This window comes from Pseudopodoces humilis, chromosome 7 (genome assembly GCF_049639895.1).
Source record: "Pseudopodoces humilis isolate 2021_Gansu_Grassland_sample_001 chromosome 7, ASM4963989v1, whole genome shotgun sequence".
Classification (NCBI taxonomy): Eukaryota; Metazoa; Chordata; class Aves; order Passeriformes; family Paridae; genus Pseudopodoces; species Pseudopodoces humilis.
The window spans coordinates 30,411,635-30,435,984 of record NC_142206.1 but is presented as its reverse complement, the minus strand read 5'-3'; the positions used below and the strand labels follow the sequence as shown (position 1 = coordinate 30,435,984).

Here is a 24,350-nt window from a genome sequence, read left to right as displayed (position 1 = left end):
GAACACTCAAGTGTGGTAGTAGTATGTTAGCGTCTAAATCAGCCTGTGTACATACATCAACTGAATAGTCAGTGTGAATTGTCTTGTTTGAAGTTGTTCAGTGGTTTCTTCAAGCTCTCTAGAAAGCTGAACTCAGTAAAACCATAAACCTTTGATAACTGGGATGTGCCAGTACAACCTCAGCATCTGCTCTTTGACCTGGTGATGGTGCTGGGAGGTGGCTGGTATGCATTCCGAGTCTGTTTCCAAGGATAAGTGTATATTTTTAAAGTCATGAAGGAGAAGCTGGAAGAGTGTTCATTTAGCTACCAGTAGTGTTGAGTGGAATTCAGAGTATAAATGTGTGAGCTCAAAGGAGGACAATGTATGCTAGTGCCTGAAAGAGTAATTTCTCATTTTAACAGTATATTGTGAAGAATATGTGAGCTGCTAGCTGTGTGATGTCGTGGGAGTGACCTGTGTTTAATGAAATGTATATTAAAGAGGAACGAAACTTTGAAGATTTTATTTGAAGGTGGATAAAATATAACTGGTGTGATGTCATGGTAAAAGCACTATTGAGAGAAATTACTTAGCTTTTGAGGTTTTCTGGAGCCAAATTTTGGTTTGGGTGGCAGAGAGAGATTATCAGGGTCAGCTCTCACCTGAATATTCAAGTGTAAACCCAAGTGTTTGCTTAACTGAGGTGATCTTTACAGTTAAGGTCAGTGAAGGTGGTATGCTTTGGTAATGCCTTCACTGTTAATCACTTATTTAGAAACTGTTTTTTAGTGTGGCAGAGGAGAAAACCAGAGAGGGAAGCAAGTTTGTCTGCATGGTGTTTGTGGTACTGAGTTAAATTCTTTAGTATCACAGTTACCATGGCAACTTTTTCTTAAGAATATGATGTCTTTGTGTATAAAGCTAAGGCCTCACCTTAGTATCAGATCATGCAATGCTCCTGCAATGTTGTGGTTGAGAGCTTGTGATCACCCTTATTTGTCTTGTTTTATCGAATTGCCATTTACTTGCCAGCTACTGTTAATAAAACTTAAGTGAGATTAATTATAGGTTAATTCAGTGTACCTTGGCTAAGATAATTAAAGTTGCTTTTATAGAAAAACTGTGTTACAGATAACTGCACTGTGCTTTGTAGAAAACTGCAAGCCTTGTATTGACTAAGAGAGCATGTTGCTAATTCCTCTGGTATGTCTTAGTTTCTAAATGTTCTCTCGTCTCTAAAAGCAAAATTCAAGCCTTTGGGTCAAGCATCAAGATTTGAAGCAGGTGAGGGTTTGGATTGCATAGGTTTGTATCACATTGATTATACATCTTTACAAATGTATATCATTGTTTTCAGAGAACAAATCTCTTCTTCCTGATGTCTGAAAGGCTGTGTGATGTCAGCAGAGAAACTTAGTCCTCTCTTACTGGGACAGTGTAGCATTAGTGTACATCACGTGTTTTCACAGACTCAGTTCCTGTAGGATCAAGTGGTGATGGAATAGCTTAGTGCCACTATGCAATGACATTTACATTTTGTTTGAATGGTTTTAAAAGTCCTCAAATGCAGGAGAGAAGGAAATTGGTTTAAAATGGAAATGGCTGTATGTATTTAAAGGTGGTGATTGTTGTTGTACAAGAGTTAAAACCAACATAAAACAAGCTCTTACCATTTAATTTTGTTTCAGTAATCAAGATATATTCTAAATTAGTAACCTAATTACTTACAGGAAGGAATTAGCACAGTGTCTTAGTGTAAAGTGAGGTAAAAGCTGATCAGCTCAACATTGTCCTCCTGGGCTGACTGACTAAAATGACTTGCGAGCCCCACAGCATCGGTTTTGTTTTTGACAAATGGAATAGTCTGTTTCACATATTTATATTTTTAAAAGTATAAACAGCACTAAAAATCCATTTGAGCCTAAGTTATTGTTAGATTTGTAGACTCTTTCAATGGAATTATTAATTGAATAATTTCCTGTTCAGAGAATATTAACTTAGTGTGTGTTGTGATCTTCTCTCAAGATTTTAACTATTTTTAACGATTTTCAATGATTATTTTTAACTATTTTAACTATTGTCATCAACCACCTTCTGGTGACGTGTGTTTCTTCAAGCTGATATAGTGAAGGCTAGCTAGAACTCTGAAGAAGCAACTTACTTGACTTCAGTGGAAAGAGGAGAGTGGCAATTTGAGGATTCTGCAGTCAGGTAGACACTTCTCTGCTTTTCAGCCTACTTAGATTTCTTCTTTCATTAGCTCATCAAGCAAGTTGTAAATAGTAAGGACTGAAAGTATATCCCAATAAAAGCTGGGAATTGAAAAAGTAAATGTCACTTGTACTTCCTCCCAAAAGAAAAAATACCGAGGATGACTTTAAGATAGCAGGCAAAAGGCATTCAGCTAAAGTCTGGTTATTTTTGCATATTTTGTAGGTCATTCATTTCATTAGGCTTTTGTTAATTTTGAAGTAAGGAGAAGTCAAAACAAAGTGCAATGCAGTGCTATTTTTTTCTCGACTGAAAAAAAAAACCAGCATCTAACAATATATTTTGAAGCAGCCATGAAGAGCTGGTTTTGGCTTATTAGCTTATGAAGTAATTTTTAGGTTAAATGTTATTTTTTTGTGTCTATTTTATTTAATCTAGTACATTTATTGCTATTAGGGATTAGTTTTAGGATCAATTTTGAAGAGTCATGGTATATTGTTTTTCAGTAGATCTTTCCTGATTTAATGTGGACTTGTATTTCTGACCATGCTTTTTTGGCCCTTTGTTCGTCTTGCATTCTTTCCTCCTGCAGAGCTTCAAACATGAGTCTCTCCATTTATTCTGTCTGAATAGGGAAGATGGGAAAAGCTGTGTGTTGGATCACATCACTTCTCTCTTTTGTGAGGAAGGACAAGTGACATTTACTTTGTCAATTCCTACCTTTCCTTGGGATGCATTTACTGAAATTTGTCCTATAAAAATGTGGTAGGTTATCTCAGCTAGATGCTATGCTGCACTGGGCTACAAGGTTGTAAAGAGCAGCTTTTTTTGAAGTTTGGTTTCAAAAAGGAGGGGACTGAAGAGCTGGAATAACTCAATAATATTAACAAAACAATACTCCAACAATATAATAATGGCATAACTGTGGACTCCTTTCTACTAAAATGTCATTTATGATTCTGTGTTGATCACTCAGTTTTGATCAGTAGTAGGGCTCTCTGTTATAAATTCATCTCTATGATGCTGCACTTGGAATTTGTATGATGTACTTGTTTGAGGAAGCAGTTTTAGAAGTTAAATACCTCAGTTAAAGTTGAGATGGGATGATCTGCAGAAATTAAGTTAGGTCTGCTTATGATGTACTTTATGAAGCCTTCTGTAGTAGGAAAGTATTAAATATTTGCATATATGTTTTTTAAAAATTAACTTGAGTTGCACACTTGAATTTATATATACTTTATCCCCTAAGTCAGTTTTTGACCTCTGTCAATGAGAACTTCGTACAGTTTCTCCTTATGTCAATATTTTTGAAGCCTTTTCTATACAAATATTTAATGAATGCAGCTGCATACCTAAATGGTTGGGTAGTAAATGTAGGCTGGTTTGTGTTCCCTCTTAAGTGCATACTCTTGTCAAGTCTTAGAAAGATATTTAATGCTGTTCATTTGATACTATGTGTGTTAGTGCTCCCTGAAACTTACATAGTTGGGACTTCCTGTGATAATTAAATGCCGTACAAATCTTCCATTCTTGATTTCTTAAAGCTAATTTGAAATTGAATATTCAGCCTTTAAAGTACTTAACATGATTAATCAGTGCCTGTTAAACTTAATTGCAAATTATTTAACAGTTCACACTATGCTTCTGACGCTTTCTGGTTTGATTGTGGTTTTTATTCTTGGATGGATTTGTGATGATTGGCACAGCCAATTCCTTCTGCTTTAGAAGAAATTTAGATTGCAGCTGCAGTGCTGGGAAATCTTAGATTTTATGATGTCAGTTTTTTACCTTTTCCCGCTCAGCTCCTCTGCTCTAGTTCATTTGCAGAATTTGCCTGTTCAGTCCTTATGGCTCATGGTGTGCTATCTGAACCAGCCTGCAATGCCAGTCTTAGCAATGAAGTGCCTGAGGTGGCAGCACCTGTGCCCTCCTGACAATTCTACTTTTGGGTTCAGTGACTTCTGATGGGAGCAATCTACAGCTGAGGATAGTAACTTAATCTGCTACAACAAGATTTGCTAGAGCTTTTCTATCAGCATCTTTAATTTAAGCTCGCTGTTCTTGTAGTTCAGCCTCGTATGAAGACTTTTTTTCTCTTTATTTGGAAAAGACTATTTTTCTCTTTATTTATTTTATTTATTTATATTTCTCTTTATTTATTTTCTCTTTATTTTTCAGGGAGAAATAGTAATTGACCTTATTTATGATCTCTTCACAGCAAATTCCATGTTGAACTTGTGACTTTTACTTTGAGAAATCCCTAAGTAGCATATTATTGCTGACCATTACACCATTTCAGGTATCACAGATGCATATATTGTTATTTTTAGTATATTCATACATATACATAGGTATATTTTTGAACATTTTTGTTTAGCAGGTGAAACATGCAGAAATGCACTGCATCAGTTTAGTATACAGAACCACAGGTTGTACAGATCCAAAAGCCAGATACAGACAGTGGTAAAAAGTGTAAGACCTGTTACTCTTAAGACTGGAATGTTGTGCATGGGAGCTGTGTGAATGGGTGGTCTAAAGCTTAGAGTAGTAAGAAAGTTTTAAAAGCACGTTTATGGGTTTAGCTTGCTAAAACTTTTAAGTTCTCTAATAAATGCCCCTTGTTTGTATTCAGAATTCCAGAACTGGACTTGAAAGAGTATAGGTGCATACTTAGAATGATTTGAGTTAGTGGAGCATGAAGGTATTCATAAATCTCACTGACCTCAAATAATAGATTCTGATTTCAATACCAATTTGTAACATGATTTTTTTTTCTCTAACTCAACATATTTTTAATCTGTAAATGATAAATAAATATATGGAAATTTCTATTTCTTTTCATAAATTTAGAATTCATCAAGAACAAAAAGGTTATGAATGCCAATTCTGTCGGAAGTTCTCTAGGTAAATCTGACTAAAGAGTTTTTTAATATAAAATGTGAGCTGGCTTCAGGTAGAAAATACATCTCAGACAAGTCTCTTCCAGCAAATTGGTCAATTGGAAAAAGGCATGTGAAGCTTTTGGTTCAAGTTTCAAAATGCCTGGAAGTGATGGACCACCTGTGGGATACCTAAAACTTGCCAAACCATGCGATACCTAAACCTTTCTATTTTTGCTTTATTATTTCTGCTTTTCAAAAATTAATTTTGTTGTGGCAGGCATCGTAGCCTTGGTAGTGCTTGAATAAAATTCTCTGCCTGCATTGCTGAGATGATTTGCAGTCTCTAGGGACCAAAGAACTTCAACTACACTCAAATATTTAAATTAAGTGGGATATTATTAATAGAATGTCTCTGGTAAGCAGATATGTCATAAGGATAGAATCATTGATTTTATTTCAAATGTTATAAGTTTCTTCAGCTTTGAAGCAAAAATCACAGACTTGACTTGAAAAAAATTGAACTCATTATTGTAAATATTTGGTTTCCTGTCTAATTAGTCTGGTTTTTCCACTGATAATCATCAATGGCTGCTGCATTGATTGTTGTGAAATTTTCAAATGGATTTGTAGCCCAACCTAAACTGTGTAAGCGGATGAAGTGACAAAACAGAAATAATTAGTAACAGGTAATGTACATCCCAAAATTAGTTCCTGTTTCCTTAGTAGCAGATGCTAAAATGTAACAATAAAGTGTAGAAATTTCATCTCTGAAAATCAGAATATACCTGCTCTGATTTGTCTCACACTGTTGGTTGATTTAGCACAGGGGATTAAAGCCAGTGACCAGAATTGCTAGTTGGTTGTTCCCAGCATAGAATCATAGATTCTGATATATCATAAATTAAAGCTGATTTGGAAGGGACCCACAGGGGCTGTGAAGTCCAGCTCCTGGCCCTGTGCAGGTCTCCCCAAGAGTCACACCATGTGTCAAGAGCATTCTCCAAATGCTTCTAGAACTCTGTCATGTTTACTGCTGTGACCACATCCCAGGGGAGCCTGTTCCAGTGCTTCACCTTTGGAGTGAAGAACCTTTTCCTGATATTCAACCTAAACCTCCCCTAACACAGCTTCATGCCATTCCCTTGGGTTCTTCACTGGTGACCAGAGAAGAGATCAGTACCTGCCCTTCTGATTAATTGCCATGTGAACCGTGTTGTAGCCCTTATTCAGGAGGTCAGTATTTTTCTGATGTTATTTGAAAAAGTGGCTATTACTCTATATGCTCTGATTGATTCCAGACAGAATGGTCTGGTCACCTTAGTGTTCCTGTCTTTTTCAGAAAAAGTATCTGGGTGTTTTTGGTCTGTTGGGTACTCCCACCTCTGAAAAATTCTCAGTATTAAACACTTCCATAGGGCAAGAACCTGTGTTCTTACTGTGCAAAACTATAAAGGGTAATCTTACAACCTTGCTTTTGTTTCCTAGTATCACACAAAGTGCATGTAACAAGTGCTCAGAAGGGGTGCTGAAGAAGAAAGTAATATGCAGAGCTGTTAGTGAAAAACCTCTGTCTGTGAGGTGTTAGGACAATACGAGAGGAGCTGCTTTCAAGTAAGGGACTGGTGCTGTTCACAGTGTATCTGGTGGGTTAAAGGTTGGGCTAACCTATTTGACTTCTTAGAAAACTAATACTGCCTCACATTTCTGCTAACCTCTCATGAGGAGCTCTAAACTACAAAGATTTGCTTTTGTACTAATGACAGATGGAAAATACAAAACTATCTACTGTTAATTCTGGCACTATGAAAAAGTATTTCCCAAACTGATTTTACTTGCCTAATATGTCATTATATATATATGTATATGGTATTTCAGATCTCAGTTAAAATTCTTTGCTAAAAGTATTTTCAGTCTACCAGACTTTGCCTGAAAGACCATATTCAGTGCTTCATAATTAGACTCTTTGGTGTCTGTAGAAACAACAGTCGCATGTTCTAGTGAATAAAGGAGTTCAAGGTTAATGCCCAGACAAAACCTGTCACCTGGCCAGGGCCCTACAGAGCCATACTGCCCAATGCATTGGAATGCCAGGGAGGGGGCAATCTTTTTTCTGAGAGCCCTCTTCTCTTTACTTGTGATTAAAATGCAGGTGGCTGAGCTAATAAGTTGTCAAGAACTTGGAGAGCCTAGTTAGCACAGAAGAGACAGAAATTAAATTTATCATGGTTTATTAATTTTAGGCCACTGCTGTTTGTGCTGGACCCAAGAACTTCATCATTTCATTCATTCATTTGATTTTAGTCCTCTAAACTTGTATCTGCAGGCTTTGGTGTTATGCAGAGTTTCTCAGTTTCTTACTGCTTAATTGAAATATTGATAAAATATTTCTATTGCAAATGTAAAATAGTTTGGTTTTTTTAAAGGCATTATACTGAGTGGTCCTTTGAAAATTGTGCTAAAAGACTGTTTTTAATTGACCTGTGGTCATGGCAGTCCTCTTCATTATACTCTTGGCTCTGTGGTGAAAAGAATTTAATGAGTTCCTGACATGCCTCCCCTTGACCTGGGGGATGAAGGGAGCCAGCAACATTGCCCTCATAATACTATTTAGCTGCTATTGCTGTGTGATAGCTTGACTAAAATTATATTCTTGTATCTGCATGTCTTTTCCAGTTCATGCAACTATTTGGTTCATTTTGTGCACTGCCCTTAAAATCTTAATGATTTTTGTAAGCAAACCACTTTTTTGCTCTTTTGTCAAGTAGCCTTTTAATTAAAAATGCATAACTTAACTCCTGTAGGTGGTTCCTTATCTGTACATCTGTTCATGTATTTTTTTGTTTAATGTGTAAATCATGTCGTGTCTGTCTAATTTACACCACTGGTCTTTAGATCTTACTGATTCTTTTAAGCAGATGAGCAAAACCTATTCTGGGTGAATGGTCTACTCTACAAGTTTGAAACAATTTAGCTTTGAAAAAATCAGTAACTCATCAAAATTGCAGTCATTTTGGTAATGGAGAGACCACTGTTTTATATACAGACGATCTCAGAGCTTTTTGCTACTCAGAATGGTAGGTATCTTTCTCTTTGGTTTGTTTTTTGCCACTTTATTCTGGTGAGCTGGCTTTTGGAGAGCTCTAGTCATGCCTAAGCCAGTATGACAATAAGTGGTAAAGTGCATTGTGATATAAGGTAGAGGATGTCTCCATCTTGCAGAATCATATCTTAAGTTCAAGTGGGAAAGCTGTTAGAGGAAAACAGAGGATGTAAATTGATTGCTCTAAAACATGGATATACCCACTTGATGAGGGATGGGTGGGGTGTATTGCTGCACCTTGAAGTTTTTCAGCTGTGCTGCTCCAGTGCATTGTGAGAATTTACTGCTGTGAAATCTTGAAAAAAGTATGTTTAGGAAACTGTAGTCTTCTTAGTTGATCAAAGCTCTTCAAATTGCTAGGCAAGAGAAGGACCAAATATTTGCGAACTTTAGTGTGACAAATGTACATACATGAGCAACTAGAGTACTTGCAGCCTGTCAGATGCCATGGCTGGGGTCAGGATAAACCTGCCTGTCTCTTAGGATAACTGCAGTGTGGGCCTAAGAGTGTTCTGTGGTTATGGCTCTGGTGCTTCACAGTGATATTTGGTGTTTTGTGTTCTAATTTTGCTGCATTTTTCTTTTGCTTACAAGGTAGATGCACCGCACTGGGTGGCTATAATTTCTACATACATAACTCTTTCAGTTTACTTTTCATCACATTTCATATATCAGAAAATATGCTTGCTTGCTTTCTACTCCCCTGTCATAGAGAAAAAAACATAGTTTATCTCTTCTGGTGGACCATAACCTTCACTCTTTACTGTTACCATATGGCTGACCTCTTTGATCTGAAAAACTTTGTGTAAAGACAGTGGCAGCTTCCCAAGCAGTATACAGAAATGCTGATACTGGCCCTGAGCCCTATATCCAGTTAGTGTTCTTGCTGTCTGTTGTGTCATCTTAGCCTTGCCCTTGGACCCTGGATTCTGCCTTTTATATAGGCAGGAAATTTAAGAGTACTTCGAATTTGCTTTTGTTTTGATAATTGTTAGAATGGATAATTACGCTGGTTTCTCAAGAATGGACTTCTCCTTATATTATTTAGCTCTAGGCTCTCCCCTTTTTTTCCTCCCAGTTTTCATCCTCTGCATTTTCATTCCTTTCCTCTATTTTTTCTCAGGATAAAACAGCATGGGTCCTCTTTAGCATTTATATTCTGTGCGGCTTCTGGTAGTAGTCTGGAGCAGCAATTGTTGTCTTGACACTTGGTTTTGCAACAGGGCAAGGCTGACAATTTTGTGTCAAAAGTGCTGAGAATATTTCAAGCTGTCCTGACTGTTATTGATGGTGAATGCCATCATTTATGGCACGTTTTAGTAATCGGTCTTTCTCAGGCTGACTTGGTAAATGTAACACTGTTTTCCAGCATGTTTCAGTAGCATAGTGCTGAGTGCAGTCTTGTACCTTGACTAGTGTTAGGTTGCTGATTTGTCTCCATCTCTAGAGGAAGTCACCTGTCTATATGGTCTCAGCACAAAGGCAGCATCCAGGATTGTCATTTTGCTGAAGGGTTTACAAATTAATACTTTGACTCAAAAGATGACATTTTTACAATTATGTAAGCATGAGTTTAAGAAAGAAGTACCTTATGCCCAGAATGTTACAGTTCTTTTAATTCAAAGTATTAGTATCATAAAACAGTTAAAGACTAATTTACTGAAGACTTTATTCTTTAACCCAGAGATGAACTGACGGATATGTTACTAACACTCTCACATGAGCTTAATTAGGGAAATTTGGCTCTAGAGTTTTGAATTTAATAGTAGTTTGTGTTCAGTTGGATGGCATTGGTGTTCTTATGAAGCTTCAGTTTTCTAATATGTGTGTTCCAAAGGAGTCTATGCTCTGGTGGTTCTGGAATGCTTAGTGAAGACACTCTTACTTCAAGTGGCTATAAATGAGTTTACAGTCTATGTCTTTGGGATTATTTTGGGACACCGAGTTCTTTCTGATTCAGAAGTGCCTGATGGCCAGGTTATAACTATTGGGGTAATAAAATGTGATATTTTATGTAGAGAGATTTATCAGGTATGTTGGTGTAGGGCATATATGTGTTTGCATCACTGGAATGTGTAACTTGTACAGACTTAATCTTTAGGTATTTGTTTAAGGGGTTGGGTGTGTGATAGATTCTTCTAGATATTGCTCAATAACTTTTGAATGTATTCTTAATATTTACTGCCCTTTTGTATAATACATATAATTTATTGGGTGGTGAAATGCAAAAATATCCTGCATTCATCAGTTGAAAGCATTCTTAACTCTCTTCACATTTTCCTTTTAAAACTATCTCAATTGCTGAGATCTGACATTAGCACCAGGTGGAAATCTTGAGAAGTTTTCTTATCTTGCACCCATTTAACTTCAGTTAAAAGTGATGTCCTAATAACTTACTTCTCTTCTACTTGTCTATTGAGAAACTTGTTTCAGGTGACAAAGTGAAAATTCATGAAAGATAAAGTGAGGACAAATCAGTGAACTTTGAACTTGAACATAAAACTAAGTCAACTGACTGATGGTTTGTGATTTCCATTTTCTCTTGCTGTTAACATTTTCTTTACTTCAGTGGGTCGTAGTAGGTAATATGAGTTTATGGAACCAGTTTTAGCTGTCAGACACTTTTGAACATTCTAACAATGTGGCAAAATGTATGTTTGGTTTTGGGGGTGTTGATTTGTTGTTTTTGTTTTTTTAATAAGTAATTGTGTATATGTTATTATATATAATATATATGTTATTATAAGCAAGTGTAAAGTACAGGTTAACATACATTTCACTGGCAGAGAATATTAAAGATGACTGAGAATTTTTTTTTTTAGTGAAAAACAACATTCATTATTCAGCTTTCAACTTAAAAATTAGCTGAGGAAAATGGCTTTAAAGATGCTACTGAAGAAGGGAAACATTTTAAACAAAGTTTATAACACTACTGTTTGAGGAGTCATCTTCAGTATGATTAGTGTAAGAATTGAGAAGTACTTCCTTAAGTTGAAATTATGTGTTGGAAGTTCATTGCACTAAAAGATTAACTCTGTGATCTTAGACAAAGAAAGGTTTCTGCTAATTGCACTTTCCTAAGTAGCTGATTTTTTTTTAATTGTTTTTTGAATTTGTTGAATTTTTGTTCCTTAACATGATTTGAGAGTTCTGAGGAGGGACTTGCGTCACTTAGCTTGCCAATGTTTTTCTTTGGCTTCCACAGTCATGTTTAATATCTTAGTTCAACAGCTCAAGTGATAACAGTTTTCTGGACAGGATTATTGCACCATTACATTCTAAAAAACTTTGCCACCCTTCATGTAGAAAGGAGCCTTACATTCCTGTGAGTTTATCACAAATTTCTAATGTTTTTTAAATAAAAAACCCACGTGCTTTAACGAAGTTTGAGAAACTGAATGGTCTCTTTGATTTAGGAAGAGTTGAACTTTCTCTTTAGGAGAAGAGTTGAACTCTTTAACGAGCTGTAGTGTTGTATGTTTCTGTGAGAAAGCTCTGCAGTCACGATTAGGTACTTGAATTCACTTTGCAGAAGTGAGTTTGTTCCTGTCAGGATTTTATTTTGGTTTGTGTAACAGATTGCTAACATTAGGCCCAAGAGTCCACTTATATTTAACAGGAAAGAAAGAGAATGTTTTTATAAGATACAGAGAGTCTCTAATGTTATGTCTTTATAGCCTTGTGAAGTTTTCTTTTGCGTTTTTATTATGAACTCTAGTAATGTAGGTTATTTACAGAACATTTGATTTTCATATCCTGTAGTGAAATTTTGGTAGTACTTCACATGAAATATTTTTCTGTGCCTTTTCAATGTGGCCTGACTTTTAAGTTTCTTCATGGTATAGGTTTGTACAGCAGGTATCCCTTATAGTGTGACCCAGGAATCAGCATGAGTTCTTTGGTCAAGTTTGGCATTGCTGCTGCAAGTTTAAAAGATCCTTGTGATAAATACTGGGAAAGGTGATGTGTAATTTTTGTCCATTCCCAAGTATTCCCATATATTAATTCTGTTGTATGCCTGAGGTAGTACTTTAGTTTGTATTAGTGTTTGAGCAGTAGGTGTACTGTTTAATCAGTAGGTGGTCTGTTTAATGCTTTCTGCTGCAGAAAATTAAGAACTATCTCTGTTATTGCTGTCCTTTATAAAAAGAGGGGAAAAATAAGCTCTTGCTTTTGAGTTGTGGATTATACTATTTACACAAAGATAATAGAGAATACTAGTTGAATATCTTCAAGTAATGAATGTGCAGAGGTGTTCAGATACTGAACTCAACAGTGTTAAACACAGTGTGAAACACTAGGGTGACTAATTTATCATTTTTGTTTTTGAGGAAATAGGCTCAAACATAAATGCAAATTTTGTGGTGCTTTACACCCACAGTGTTAGAGTATGCTTTTTAAGAGAAACCAATACTTCCCTTTTAACTGCCCTGTTTACATCTTCAGGAAGATATGCAAATGGTTGTAGGTGTGTGGCTGCTTTTCTGTGGTGTTTTTTTTTGGTTTTTTTTGTTTTGTTTTTTTTTTTGTAGATTTTGTTTGGGTTGTTAAGGATGAAGAGAATCAGTAGGTGTAGTAGACTTTTTGCGGGAGGGGAGGAGAACTTGCAGAATATGGTTCCATAAGATGCTGTCCTGTTTGAACTTGTCTCCCTGCTTCCAGAGCTAGGAGTTTATACTTGTTCTTAGCTCTTTACCTCCTTGGTCTCAAAACATTTGCTCCTAACCCTTATGCCAGTCTTGTCGCCTTTCAGATTATTGTGATCTGTTCTGGTATGCCATTTTGACCAAAACTAACCAAACAAAAGGATTTTGTGACATTGTGTAATCTTGTTGAGTCTTGGTGATGGACTTGACAAGCTTCAAAACTGTCAGAGAAGGTAATGGCTGTACAACCCAAAAGTGGAGAACATAAGGGAGCAATCAAGAGCAAGAGTAATGAGACTGCAGGTCTTTGGCAGCAGCAAACTAGCACAGCTTAACAGTCCCAGGAATCATACTGACAGTCTCTTTTTTGGTTCTTGTCATAAATTCATGAACTACAGATTTTGTTTGGAAGGCTGCAAAAGTAGGGCACACTTGAAAGCCTAGTCAGCTTTGTTCAGTTCTAGCAGTTGGCAGAGTTAGTTATGTGCAAACATACGAATTATGTGAGTTCGCCGACAAAATTACTGAAATGTTTGCAAATATTAAGTAATGTGACTGACACAGTGTAAAGAAACTACAGCACTGCAAATTCTCAACAGTTTTTTCAGCCTGCAGAATTTTGAGTTTTGACTTTGCTATTTATCTTCTCAGGACTGTGAAGCATCCCAGCAGATTTAATGGACAAGAATTTGGTTAAGCATAATCCTCTGCAAACTTCAACTGGAACCCATTGGTTCTTCGGAGGATACATTTGCAATTGGTATCCATTGCACCTGTCCTGGCTGAGGAGAGTTCCTTTCTTCCTTAGTAGCAAGGGGTTCTGTCATTTGTGTCTAGAAGGGCATCTCATCATAGTAGTAATACTGTAATGGCTAAAAGAATTTATACACACTGCTGTGGCTGGTATGCCATGTTTACAGTTCCCTTCAGAAAAATTAACTACAGGTTATGCTAATTAGACAAAACCTTTAACCCATGAAGAGAAAATACTTCTGAAGGAAAACTTTGAAATTTATGCAGCAGTTGTTTAGTGATTTGCTCACAGTAAAACAGTCCACCAGCATCTCAGATGAGTTTAGGGATGAAAATCTTGTGACATCAGAGAGCTGACTAGCTAATATAGTTTGTGCAGAGGGTTTTTTCTATAAATAATCAGAGAAGAACTCAAATGAAATGTGGTTGTTCTGAGTTTGTGGTATGTGATTTTGAATCCTGTGGAGAGATCAATTTTATAGTTTTGTAATTGATATTCTGTTTTTCAGAATGTCAACTTTTAGAAGTCTCAACATATTTTTGTGGTCAGAAAAAAGTCAGAAGATCCTTATCCCCTTCGCCCCCACATACCTATGAGTAACATGGTGACACAGCTAATCAGGTTATATCATTTGGGATAATTTAAAAAAAGCTTTTAAAATCATCCCTGGCACGCATTCAGTTAATCTTGCAAAATAGAGTTGAAAAGAGAGCCTGAGGAGGATGGCCACATGAAAGGAGCTAGCACATGTATCTTTGTTACATAATGTAATATTTTGCTTTTTTGGACTTGCAAAGCCTATAGCTCAATCATATAAACTTAGAAGACAGTCTTGGTCCTAGTATAATCTCTGAAGACTGTTGAATTAGGTCGCTGACATTTTGGCATTTTTGGATGAAAGGTGTTGATGAATAGCTGTATTTCCATTTTCTTTAGGTGATGTTTCTAAATTGAATGCAGTGAGTATTGGAGTATTAAAATAAGTAAAGAAGTTAGTCTTTTTTTAGAGTATTGTAAATATGGCTGAAGAATAACTTGCTATGGAGTACTAAACTAATGCCATTTTGTGTGAATTTAAATGTCAGGCGAGATGTAAATTGTGAAACATTGTAACTTCAGTTTAATTTGGGATCAGTTAATTTAGCTTTGGTACGGTCACCTCGTTGAAGTGACTGTGTTGTATACGTACCAGTACACATGAACGTTTCCTATTACTACTATGTTTTACATGGTGAAGCAGTGGCAAGCACTGACATTATAAGTGACATGCTCAAAATTATGGGGGTTAAAATGAGACCAGAATGCAAGAGCCTGAGCCAGCAAGGCCACAATTTCAAGGGGGGTTGGAGGAATCGTACTAGAGAACTAAAATAGCAGCAGTGTTTTTAATTTCACAGGGAATATAACCACAGTTTAAAGTGAGGAGAGGCATATTTACTTTCAAGACAATAAAAGCTGAAGTCTTAACTTCACCCAGTGAATGGGTGATAAGAAATTACTGTCTTGTTATCATGCTTCTGGCTGTCCTGTGAGATCTGTTAACAATCCCTGGAATTCTAGGAATTTCTTCATTTGTTACGCTTGAAGGTTTCTAAACATTTTTAAAACTGCTAAATTCAGGTAACTCCTTTTTTCTCGTACTGTTATGTCATATTTTCAATGCAGCTTGTAGGCATCTATGTTATCCACTCATATCTATATATAAAGAATTGGTTTTTTTCACAGGGATTATTGGTGCTAAAGATTTGATTAGAATTGAGTATTCAAATGTATGCATAGTTGTAGCCTATTAGTAAGCCATGGTGGGATGCTAGGGTGGGATGTCAGTGTGCTCTTTTGGAGTGATATAGGTGTCAGACCATTTAACGAGCTGTAGTGTTGGATGTTTCTGTGAACTCTCCTTTGAAACAGCTTTGGTTTTTTTTCAGGTTTTCATTAATTGCTGCAGAGACTGCCCTCTGCTGTGCTCCTCACCACACTTTAGGGCTTGTCAGCATAACTATGTTGAAGCTTTATCAAGGATACAAAACACGAACAGAAGCTAGAACCTAAACACTACATTACGGAATTGTAAAATATACTTAACTGACCCAGCAAGTTTTTAAACTTTTTGTTTAGCTGTGACTTTTAGCAATAAGCTTCTTGAAACCAGTTCTAGTTTGTTTCTGTTGTCATTCCCTCTCACCCCAGCTGAAACTTTGTTCTCTTACCTGTCCATTTTTCATTTGATCTAAAAAGCAGAAATTAATGATGTGTAAGTGGTAGTGTATATTTAAAACAAAGGGAATTGTGGTATATGTTTGTTCTTAGTGTTTTCAACAATTGTTTCAAATCTCAGTCAATTTAGGAAGCACTTTGATTGTGTAACTGAAAAGGAAAAGGTGTTGATAAATGCAGTAGAAAGATTTGTTACAACTAGAGAAAGCTTCATGTGGAGTGATTCTGTGCTATCATGTGACTGGTTTGACCTGTGCTATCAATTTTAGCTGATTAAAGGAGCTCGCTGTTGCTATACTAACCAAGGAAGGCTGCTGCCGATAGAACATGTAGCATTTGTCTTTCACAGTGAGATGGGCAGGAATTTAAATAAGCCTTAATTGTTCCTCCCTCTTCATACTACTGCTGCAAAGGTATCTTGCATATGTTTTACTGCAAAGATGCAGTGGCTGAAAGAGGTCTGAGTGAGGTGGCTGCTGATTGACATGATGTATGTCTCTTATTGGTGCCTGTTTTTCATGGAAAACACTTTGTTCATATCTGTTTTGTAGGCAGCTGCCTTGTGTCTTTTGAAGTTGATAGTGTAGGCCCATTCTTGAGCTGTGACTTTGATTGGTGACATTGCATTAACAGATAAACAAGCCTAATAGAATCTGATGTCTTATATAGACCACAGTTCTTAGCTGTAATACCACTGTGATACAAAAACGTGCTTATAATGTCCTAGGTTTGCAGGCTGAGCAGTATTTATACCATTTATAAAATGGTATCAACAAGTGGTGTAAGGTTAGTGGAATCTAAACTTAGCGTCTGAATTTTCAGTTTCATCAATTTCTCTGTGCTTTAATGGTGAAAATTAATGTTGCTATTGTTCTGGTACAGATGTAACTTACAAACTGCTAACAATGAAAATAATGATCAATTTGAGGATTTAGCACTTTTTGCTGATCCAAGTATCTTGCACGTTTGAGTATGGAATGCTAAAACCTCTTGGCATGTCTGAGAGCCCTTTGAGATTCACAAGTTGTACTGAGTTACTGTTCTTGACAGGTGTTATAATGAACCCTGTTTTGAAGTTATTAAAAGAAGTGTCACTTGGATATTAAAGGAAGAGTTTGCTTCCAATACTAGAGTCTATGCTAGACTATCTAGTTAGAGGAAAGAATAGTTTAAATAATAGTAATATTAGACTGAAAAAAACAAACAGTCCCAGAGGAGTAATTTTCTTGAACATGTTGCAAAGCTAGTGTAATTTTTTTTTAATTACAGATTTTTTTTTAATAAATTCAAGAAAATAAGTATCAAGTTGTCATAAATTTTGTAACTTCTACTTATTTTTGCAAAACATCAGTTTGCTCCAGGCTGTACCAGTTATTTCAGGTACTATTAAGAGTCATAGGAAATACCTGTGAAGTATTTTCTGTCATAAACTCTAATCTTTAACTCTCATCAAGTAGTGGTAGTTAACTTTATGCTGTGCAACGTGGTTTGTGTTGTGTTTTCCTTTATGTAATTGCCTTCCAAGTCTCCTAATCTTGAAGATTTACTGAAATACCATTGAAGTAAAAATGGCACATAGGAGATTATGCAAGGAGAGCTGGGAATTATTTATTATTTTCCTACATCAAGCTTCCATTTGTAGAATTATTGAAGTGTTTTACTTTGTTACTTTGTAATTTTTATGACTTAAGTTTTGCTTGCCTCGAATCTAAGGTACTCAGTAAAAATACCAGAAGATACACTATTACGTGAGCTATTAATAATACAGGGCAGAGATCTGTTGCATAGTTTTATGCTCATATTTTATTAGTAGTTCAGATATCAGGAAACATCTTCTTTGTGATTTTAATCTAATTTCTAATCTACTTTAACAACCTGGAATTCATCTTCCAGTTGTTTTTAATGAATATTTTAATATACCATGTCTGTTCTAGTATATGGCTTTAAGCTGATGTTAAATCCTTGCACTGTGCTAATGTTTAATATATATTTCTTGTGTTTATATTAAAATTACAAATGTAGGTTGAGCTTTTATACACTAATCTACCAAAACTAATGAAATGTCACTGGAGGTAAGCACTGAACTTCCTTGCAGTCATTCAGAATTTGCAGCTTTAATGAATTTTAAAAAGGGACCTATCGGGTCTAATCATACTTCTAGCACTGAAAGAATTTTAAACACTGCTGAAATGTAACACAAAGCCTCAGCCTCCAGAAAATGTCATTTTGGCTCTTTGGAAGTAGCTGAAGCAAAACAAATTTAATTTTACTGTACAGAATTTAGTTGTTAAAGTAATTAAGATTGCTATGCACACCAGCCAGAGTCCCCAGGAAGCAAGTGAATACTTAAACCACCTTACAGCACTTCTATTTCAGTCTCTGCCAGTATATATTTTATTCTAGCATCTTCCTTGAACTCCAAGATGATTTCATTTACATATATTTATTCTTTTACAGAGCTTTTGGGGTCTGTGCTTTGTTTAGTGTATTCAGGGTGTTTAAAAAGATGATGGAAGCCTGACGTTATTAGCTGTATGAAGAATGGTGGTTTGTAAAACACAGTATTTTTGAGAATAGCATGTATAGTTACCAAGACAGTACTTGTGTTTTTTCTTTAATTTTGCTGTTATGAACTCACTTCAGAAATATGGTTTGCTTGCTGTTCATAGTTACATCCCAGCCAGAATTTTATATGATGCCAGAGTGAATGAAGTGCTGTTTTTTAATAGCTGTGCTAACACTATCAGTTTTTAGAAACCTCCCTCTGGAGGCCAAAAATGTAATCTGTGAAGAAGAGATTTTCACATATTCTCTCCAGGACTGTGTTGGTAGGACTAGTGATACGAAGATGGACAGAGAGAGCCATAAATCTGCTTTATTTTGGAAAGCTCTATGTGTCATGGGGAAACACTACTGTTGCCCAGTTAGATATTGGTAGTTCAAAGCAGGATGGTCAAAGCCGTGATTTAACCCTATTAAACTGTGAGCAGTCAAGCTGTTTAACAGACCTTTGTACATATCTAGAAAGTAGAGAAACTGCTACTACCAAGTTCTGAAGTGGAAAGGAATTTTCTTAATTACAGATTTTACCATATAGATTGTACATATGAAATAGTAAAAAATTAGTGGTTTTAAGTCTGTACATTTTCATCCATAGTACTAAATAATAATTTGGCAAAATAAGCTTCTCTTGGGCTGAAAATCTGTTTTATTGGATAATCCACCATTTGCAGAGAACAGATTTGGTGCAACAGCCTTCCCTTATTGTTGTTATCACAGAATTTTTAAACTGCAAAAGAAACCGTCAGAAAGAAAAACTAAGAGAACAGTTTCTTAAATTATTTGTCTTAAGATTTTTGATGCTGTGCATATTGGTTAAAATAAAATTTTTCTCTTCCTGGTAACTCCTTAATTTTTAACCTCAATTATACCACACCTTGATTTGTGAACCAAATTAAAGATTTTATCAATGTAATCTTTTACATTCTGCATCCTTAGGATCATTGTGGAGAGGGACTTGAGAGCTGATCTGGTGGGGTTTTTTTTCCTTTCATTTCCTTGTTTACTTCATTTGTTGCAGTTGGGCAATAGTATTTTTCCAAACCAGTTGGAGATGGGGATTTGTGATGTCTGATGCCGACCTGAGACAACAGGAAGAAGGAGAGGGGCTTAGGTTTGGAAGGGGTCATCCATTATCAGTAATTCTTTGATTAAAGGAAGTTGCTCAGCATTCCAGACTTGCAGCATGCCTTTGCTTTTATGGATTACCAGCTAGTTATAGCTAGAGGTCAGGTTTTTGTGTATTTGGTTTGATGTTTCCATAAAGTCCGATTTTAGGTTGCCTGATAACATGATATTTTGTATCATCTTTTGTATAATCTGAGTGTGATTCTTTTGCTCTACTGTTTATTGCTGGTTTTAGAAGTATCTAGCTTTATGGGACACCAGAAATACTTCTTATTTAAAATTCCAAAACTCTTAAATTGTCATCGTAGTTTTCTGACTATTGCTGTTAAAGTGTGACTGCAAGAGAGCTCCAATTTTCTGTAGCTTTTGTTTCTTTTTTACTTGATCGACTCAGAAATTGAATACTGAAAGTAGGCAGCTATTATCAAAGGTGAGTTAAATGTCTTGGTACCCTGTTCAAAGAATTTATATGCCCTTTGTGTCTTGTTTATACTGAAAACACACAGTTTATATTGAAAATGTGAGCAGTGTTACTAAGGGTGCCTGTTATTCCAGACTATATTTTGGTTTCTCGTGTCTTCAGTTCACATTGTTAAACTAAAGAGATTTTAAATCTTCTCACTGTATATACATATACAAGTTTTTGGTGTGACATTTTTGTAGCTTGCACTTGAAATTTAATGGAGGATATGTAGCTAATCCCACTGTAAATGTTCTTGACCAGTTCATAAGCATTGGCCATCAACTCAATTTTCTGATAATTCTTTAACTAGAGAGTGTGACATCATTTAACTTACACACGATTGAGTGTAAAATTGTGCTTTACTTCTTGCAGGTCCTCACACCCTGTTCTTGACTTTTTTAGTGCTGATTAAGTGGATATTATTCATCCCCTCAGCACCTTCTTCATTGTTTTGGCACCTGTTGGTTGTACCCTATAGACTCAGGAATGTGTGTTATCTTTCAGCTTGTCGGAGTTGAAAAGAGATGAAGGTAGCTTTGAAAAGGGTCAGTGTTCAGACAAGCTATGGCCAGTACAACTTGAATTAAAAAGAATTTGAATTATCTTCCATCCACAGTTAAAATAGTGGTCTTTGCAATTTTACTGTTCCTAATGAGGCTTCCTTTTTGGGGATTGGTATTTCTTTACAGAGAAGTTGCCTTTTCAGAAGGGGAAATGTAGCTTTCTGAGGATCATTTTGCTAAATTTTTATCCACCTTTCTCTGAATTTCACAGAACATTTTTTTAAGTGGTGCTTTATATAACCCTGTCTAAATGCTAATTTTATGTGGTTTTATTCTTTGAAAAGCTGTTCTAAACTGGGCACTAACTGAAGGCTTTACAGGCACTGAGTAATTGTGGGGTACTTGCAGTGCTAGCCCCAGTACCATGCAGTTTTTGATCGGCTTTTTTTGCCTAGATTTTTTTCTGAATGTGTGAATGTGGAGCCTTGGATGTTGAGCATATCAGTGGAGTGCAATTAAGTGTCTTTTAAGGTCAAAAAAAGAATTTTTACTACTACAGAAATGCTTTAATTTAATTTTCTTCTTGGGAGGGTTTTAGTAATAACTATTTTAGTAGCAGGGGCTAGACAGGAAACAAATAAAGGAAATAATTTTGTTGTTGCTATATGTTGTGTTCTACTCCTTATGAAAAGTGAAAAACTCTACATATTTAGAATTGCAAGCTGGCAAAAACTTCTGTAGGAGTTTCTATTGCTGTTCCTCCCAAACAGAACTATAGACTTTTAATTTTCAGCTTAATTACAACATAAACATCCTTCCCTTCCTCCTCCAAACATAAACCTTTGGTGTAAGAATGTTGGTGATTTTGGGTTTTGGTTTTTTGGCTTTTGGTTTTTTTTTGTCTTATTGCTTCCAGTATGTAATAAAACTTAAGAGATATTTCCTATTATTTCCTTTCAGTAAATTAAAAAAAAGTGATAAAATGTACCTTGAAAAATTAAGTGTACTGGTTATATGGTATGCAAATATTTGTTAATTTTATGACCTTTTAATTGGACAGATTGCAGATAACGTATCACTGACAGAAAGGCAATGTGGTATAAAACACACAGTTGCATGTGTTATGTTTAAGACATGAGTGGCTATATTTATTAGAACACCTAAGCTCTTTAGCCTGAATCATCAGGAATAAGAAATCAGATTAAGGTGTGTGTAGTATAGTGGAATGTCATACTTGACTATAGAAATTAATTATTATTCTCTGTCAAATCTGTATGTCTGTACTCCTACACAGGGATTTTAACTCTTGTGTTTAATCCTTCCTGCTTTAATGCATACCTATGGGAAGTATTAACAGTAGCTGCTAACCAGAATTGTCGAAACCCTTATCCTTAGGACTTTATATGTACTTGGAATTGTGTAAGTGCAGCTCCTGTCTGCTTTAGATAGTATCTTTCAGATAGCTGTCTTCTCTGAATCCAGGAAGCAATGTTTGCATAAAATGCCTCAATTTATAAACAATAAATGCAAATATCTTTATTTGTGTTTAGCATACTCAACGTCTTATGAACATGATGTTTGTAACAAGTTTTTCATATTTAGTGTTTGTAGGATTGTAAGCATGGTTTGCGTTGGAATTTTTAAGAATGAAAGTACAAATGAAGGCTTGAGTGAGAGCTCTCAGAAAACTGCTTATTTGCAGTTGTAGTAAGTACAGAATCACCATGGTTTTCACTGGGGAATACAAGAGATTTTAACATCAGTTTGAACACTCCTCCTTTTCTAACATTGGCACCTGAAGTTTACCAAAATACGTGAAATAGATTTTTGAGGATTCTGTTGTTCTTAGTAGGGAGAGAACCACTGTGTAAATTTGGACACAAAGTTCCATTGTTCTGGTGCCTGGGGATCTTAGGTGTTTTCTTATTGGTCCAATTACTCACTAATTTATTTTCTTTTGAATTTCTGTCATTAGATTTTCCTCCTGGATGCCTCTTCAAGCATCTTGTGATGGAAGGGAAATATTTTTGAATTTATAATGGATTTTACACAATATCGTAACATAGACTGGCCTAATAGCAGCATTTTGGTTTGAAGAGAATAAACGTAATTACAAATAATCATGACAACTTCTCATATGAATGGACATATCACAGAAGATTCTGACAATGAAGCAAAAAATGTGGATCTTGTGTCTCTTGAGGAACCTCAGAAGCACAGAGAAATGGCTGTTGACTGCCCTGGGGACCTGGGCTCCAGGATGATGCCCATGCGGCGCAGCGCTCAACTAGAGCGAATCCGTCAGCAACAGGAGGACATAAGGCGCAGACGAGAAGAAGAGGGAAGGAAACAAGAACTGGACCTTACTGCTTCCATGAGGCTAAAGAAACTAGCACAAATTCCTCCTAAAACTGGAATAGATAACCCAATATTTGACACAGAAGAAGGGATTGTTTTGGAGAGTCCTCATTACACTGTGAAAACACTAGGTAGGTAAAATGAAATGAGTGGACTAACAGAGTAAAGATTGATTTGATATTAACGCTCTTTTAGGCCACTGAAAACCTGATTTAGCTAATTTTTCATAAACAGATTTAAAGTCTTCTGGTCCTTTAAATTTGTGGTGGTTTGGGGTATTTTTATTTAGCCAAACATCAGGCTATCATCAGACTTTTCAAAACTGATTCATTTGGGGAACAGTTAAGTATCTTGTGGATAATAATTAATTCAGTCAACGTCTCTATCTTCTTATGGCTGGGAAAAACCATCTAAGTAATACCCAATTTTATGATGTTTGTTGAACTTTAGACCAGAATAAGGAGTGAATAAACACAAATCGTCATTTAAAATAAAAAAGTTGCTGAGGAGAAACATGCTACTGCTTTTTTCCCATTCTGTCTTGCATTATCAGTTGCCACCTAATATAAATGTCACACCAATAGGTCTCTTAAAGTATTGGTGTTGATAATGAAAATCTGCTTAGGCATTGATGAAAATGTAATGTTAATAATTTTTGAAGAAATGGATGCTGCAATTTTTCATTTCATAGTTGTCATTGTTTTAACTATGCTTGTTTAGAGAAAGTTTCTAACCTTTCTTCCTCAAACATAAGTATTTTAAATAAAATGTGTCACTGGAGTGAAAAAGATGCACTGGGAATCTGTGGGAGTCCAGTTCAGATTTCCAAATCCATACCAGTTCAGAGATCCAGATTGCTGTAAAAAGGCAGTCTTTTTCTCTGGGCTACAGTAAAGTTTCTTGGTTTGTTTTTTTGGTTTTTTTTTTCCTATTGGCTGTTAGTTGAGAATACAGAATGAAAAATAGCTATGAACTTGCTAATTTCTTCTTTTTTTCTACATCTCTAGTATTTGTGTATCTGAGCAGCAGTTGTGCTAAAGACATGTCTCTGCTTCATAACCTCTGGTAATCCTTATTGTACAAATCCCTCTTTAGGAAAATTTAGATTGAAAGGGTCATCAGGAAGTCATCCTGTTCAACCTCCTGTGGAGAGCAGGGTCAGTTACAAATAAGTAAAAAGGGTGTACTTTTTTTAGTGTATGGCTTGTCAGCTGAGAGATCTGTTTGTAAGAAGCAGATTCTGTAGTTGACTTTATAAAGTGTTAGGTATTTGATTGTAAAATTCTCTCCTTAGAGGGAACGCGAAGCAGAAGATACAAAAATGGATGTCAAACAGTAGAAGTGTCCTCAGTTGGGACTTGCTTAGCCACAGCAGCCAAAAGCTGTGAAGACTGCTAGAGGAATTGGAAATTGAAACTGAAGAAGGGAGGAAAGAGTGACTTGGAATTAGAAAGCTGGGGCTAGGTTTCATGCTGGAGGTGCTGAGATTGTGGAGGGAGGATTGGTGCAAACCAATGGGCAAAGCAGCTACCCATGGAAGCTGGTAG

At 35.9% G+C, this 24,350-nt stretch overlaps 1 protein-coding gene across 3 annotated transcripts in view; it reads left to right on the top strand.

The window, feature by feature from the left end:
• The window catches only part of PALS1 (protein associated with LIN7 1, MAGUK p55 family member), a 55,743-nt gene that overhangs the window by 4,408 nt on the left and 26,985 nt on the right, over positions 1–24,350 (top strand). Inside the window, exons 2-3 of one of the 3 annotated variants that reach the window (XM_014249874.2) lie at positions 4,412–4,492; positions 22,421–22,934. In XM_014249874.2, the coding sequence (XP_014105349.1) occupies positions 22,568–22,934 (367 nt within the window). In that variant the 5' untranslated portion in view covers positions 4,412–4,492; positions 22,421–22,567. Of the gene's footprint in view, positions 1–4,411; positions 4,493–6,262; positions 6,309–22,420; positions 22,935–24,350 lie in introns of those variants that run through there. The other 2 variants (XM_088057320.1, XM_005520352.3) reach the window with 2 other exon arrangements.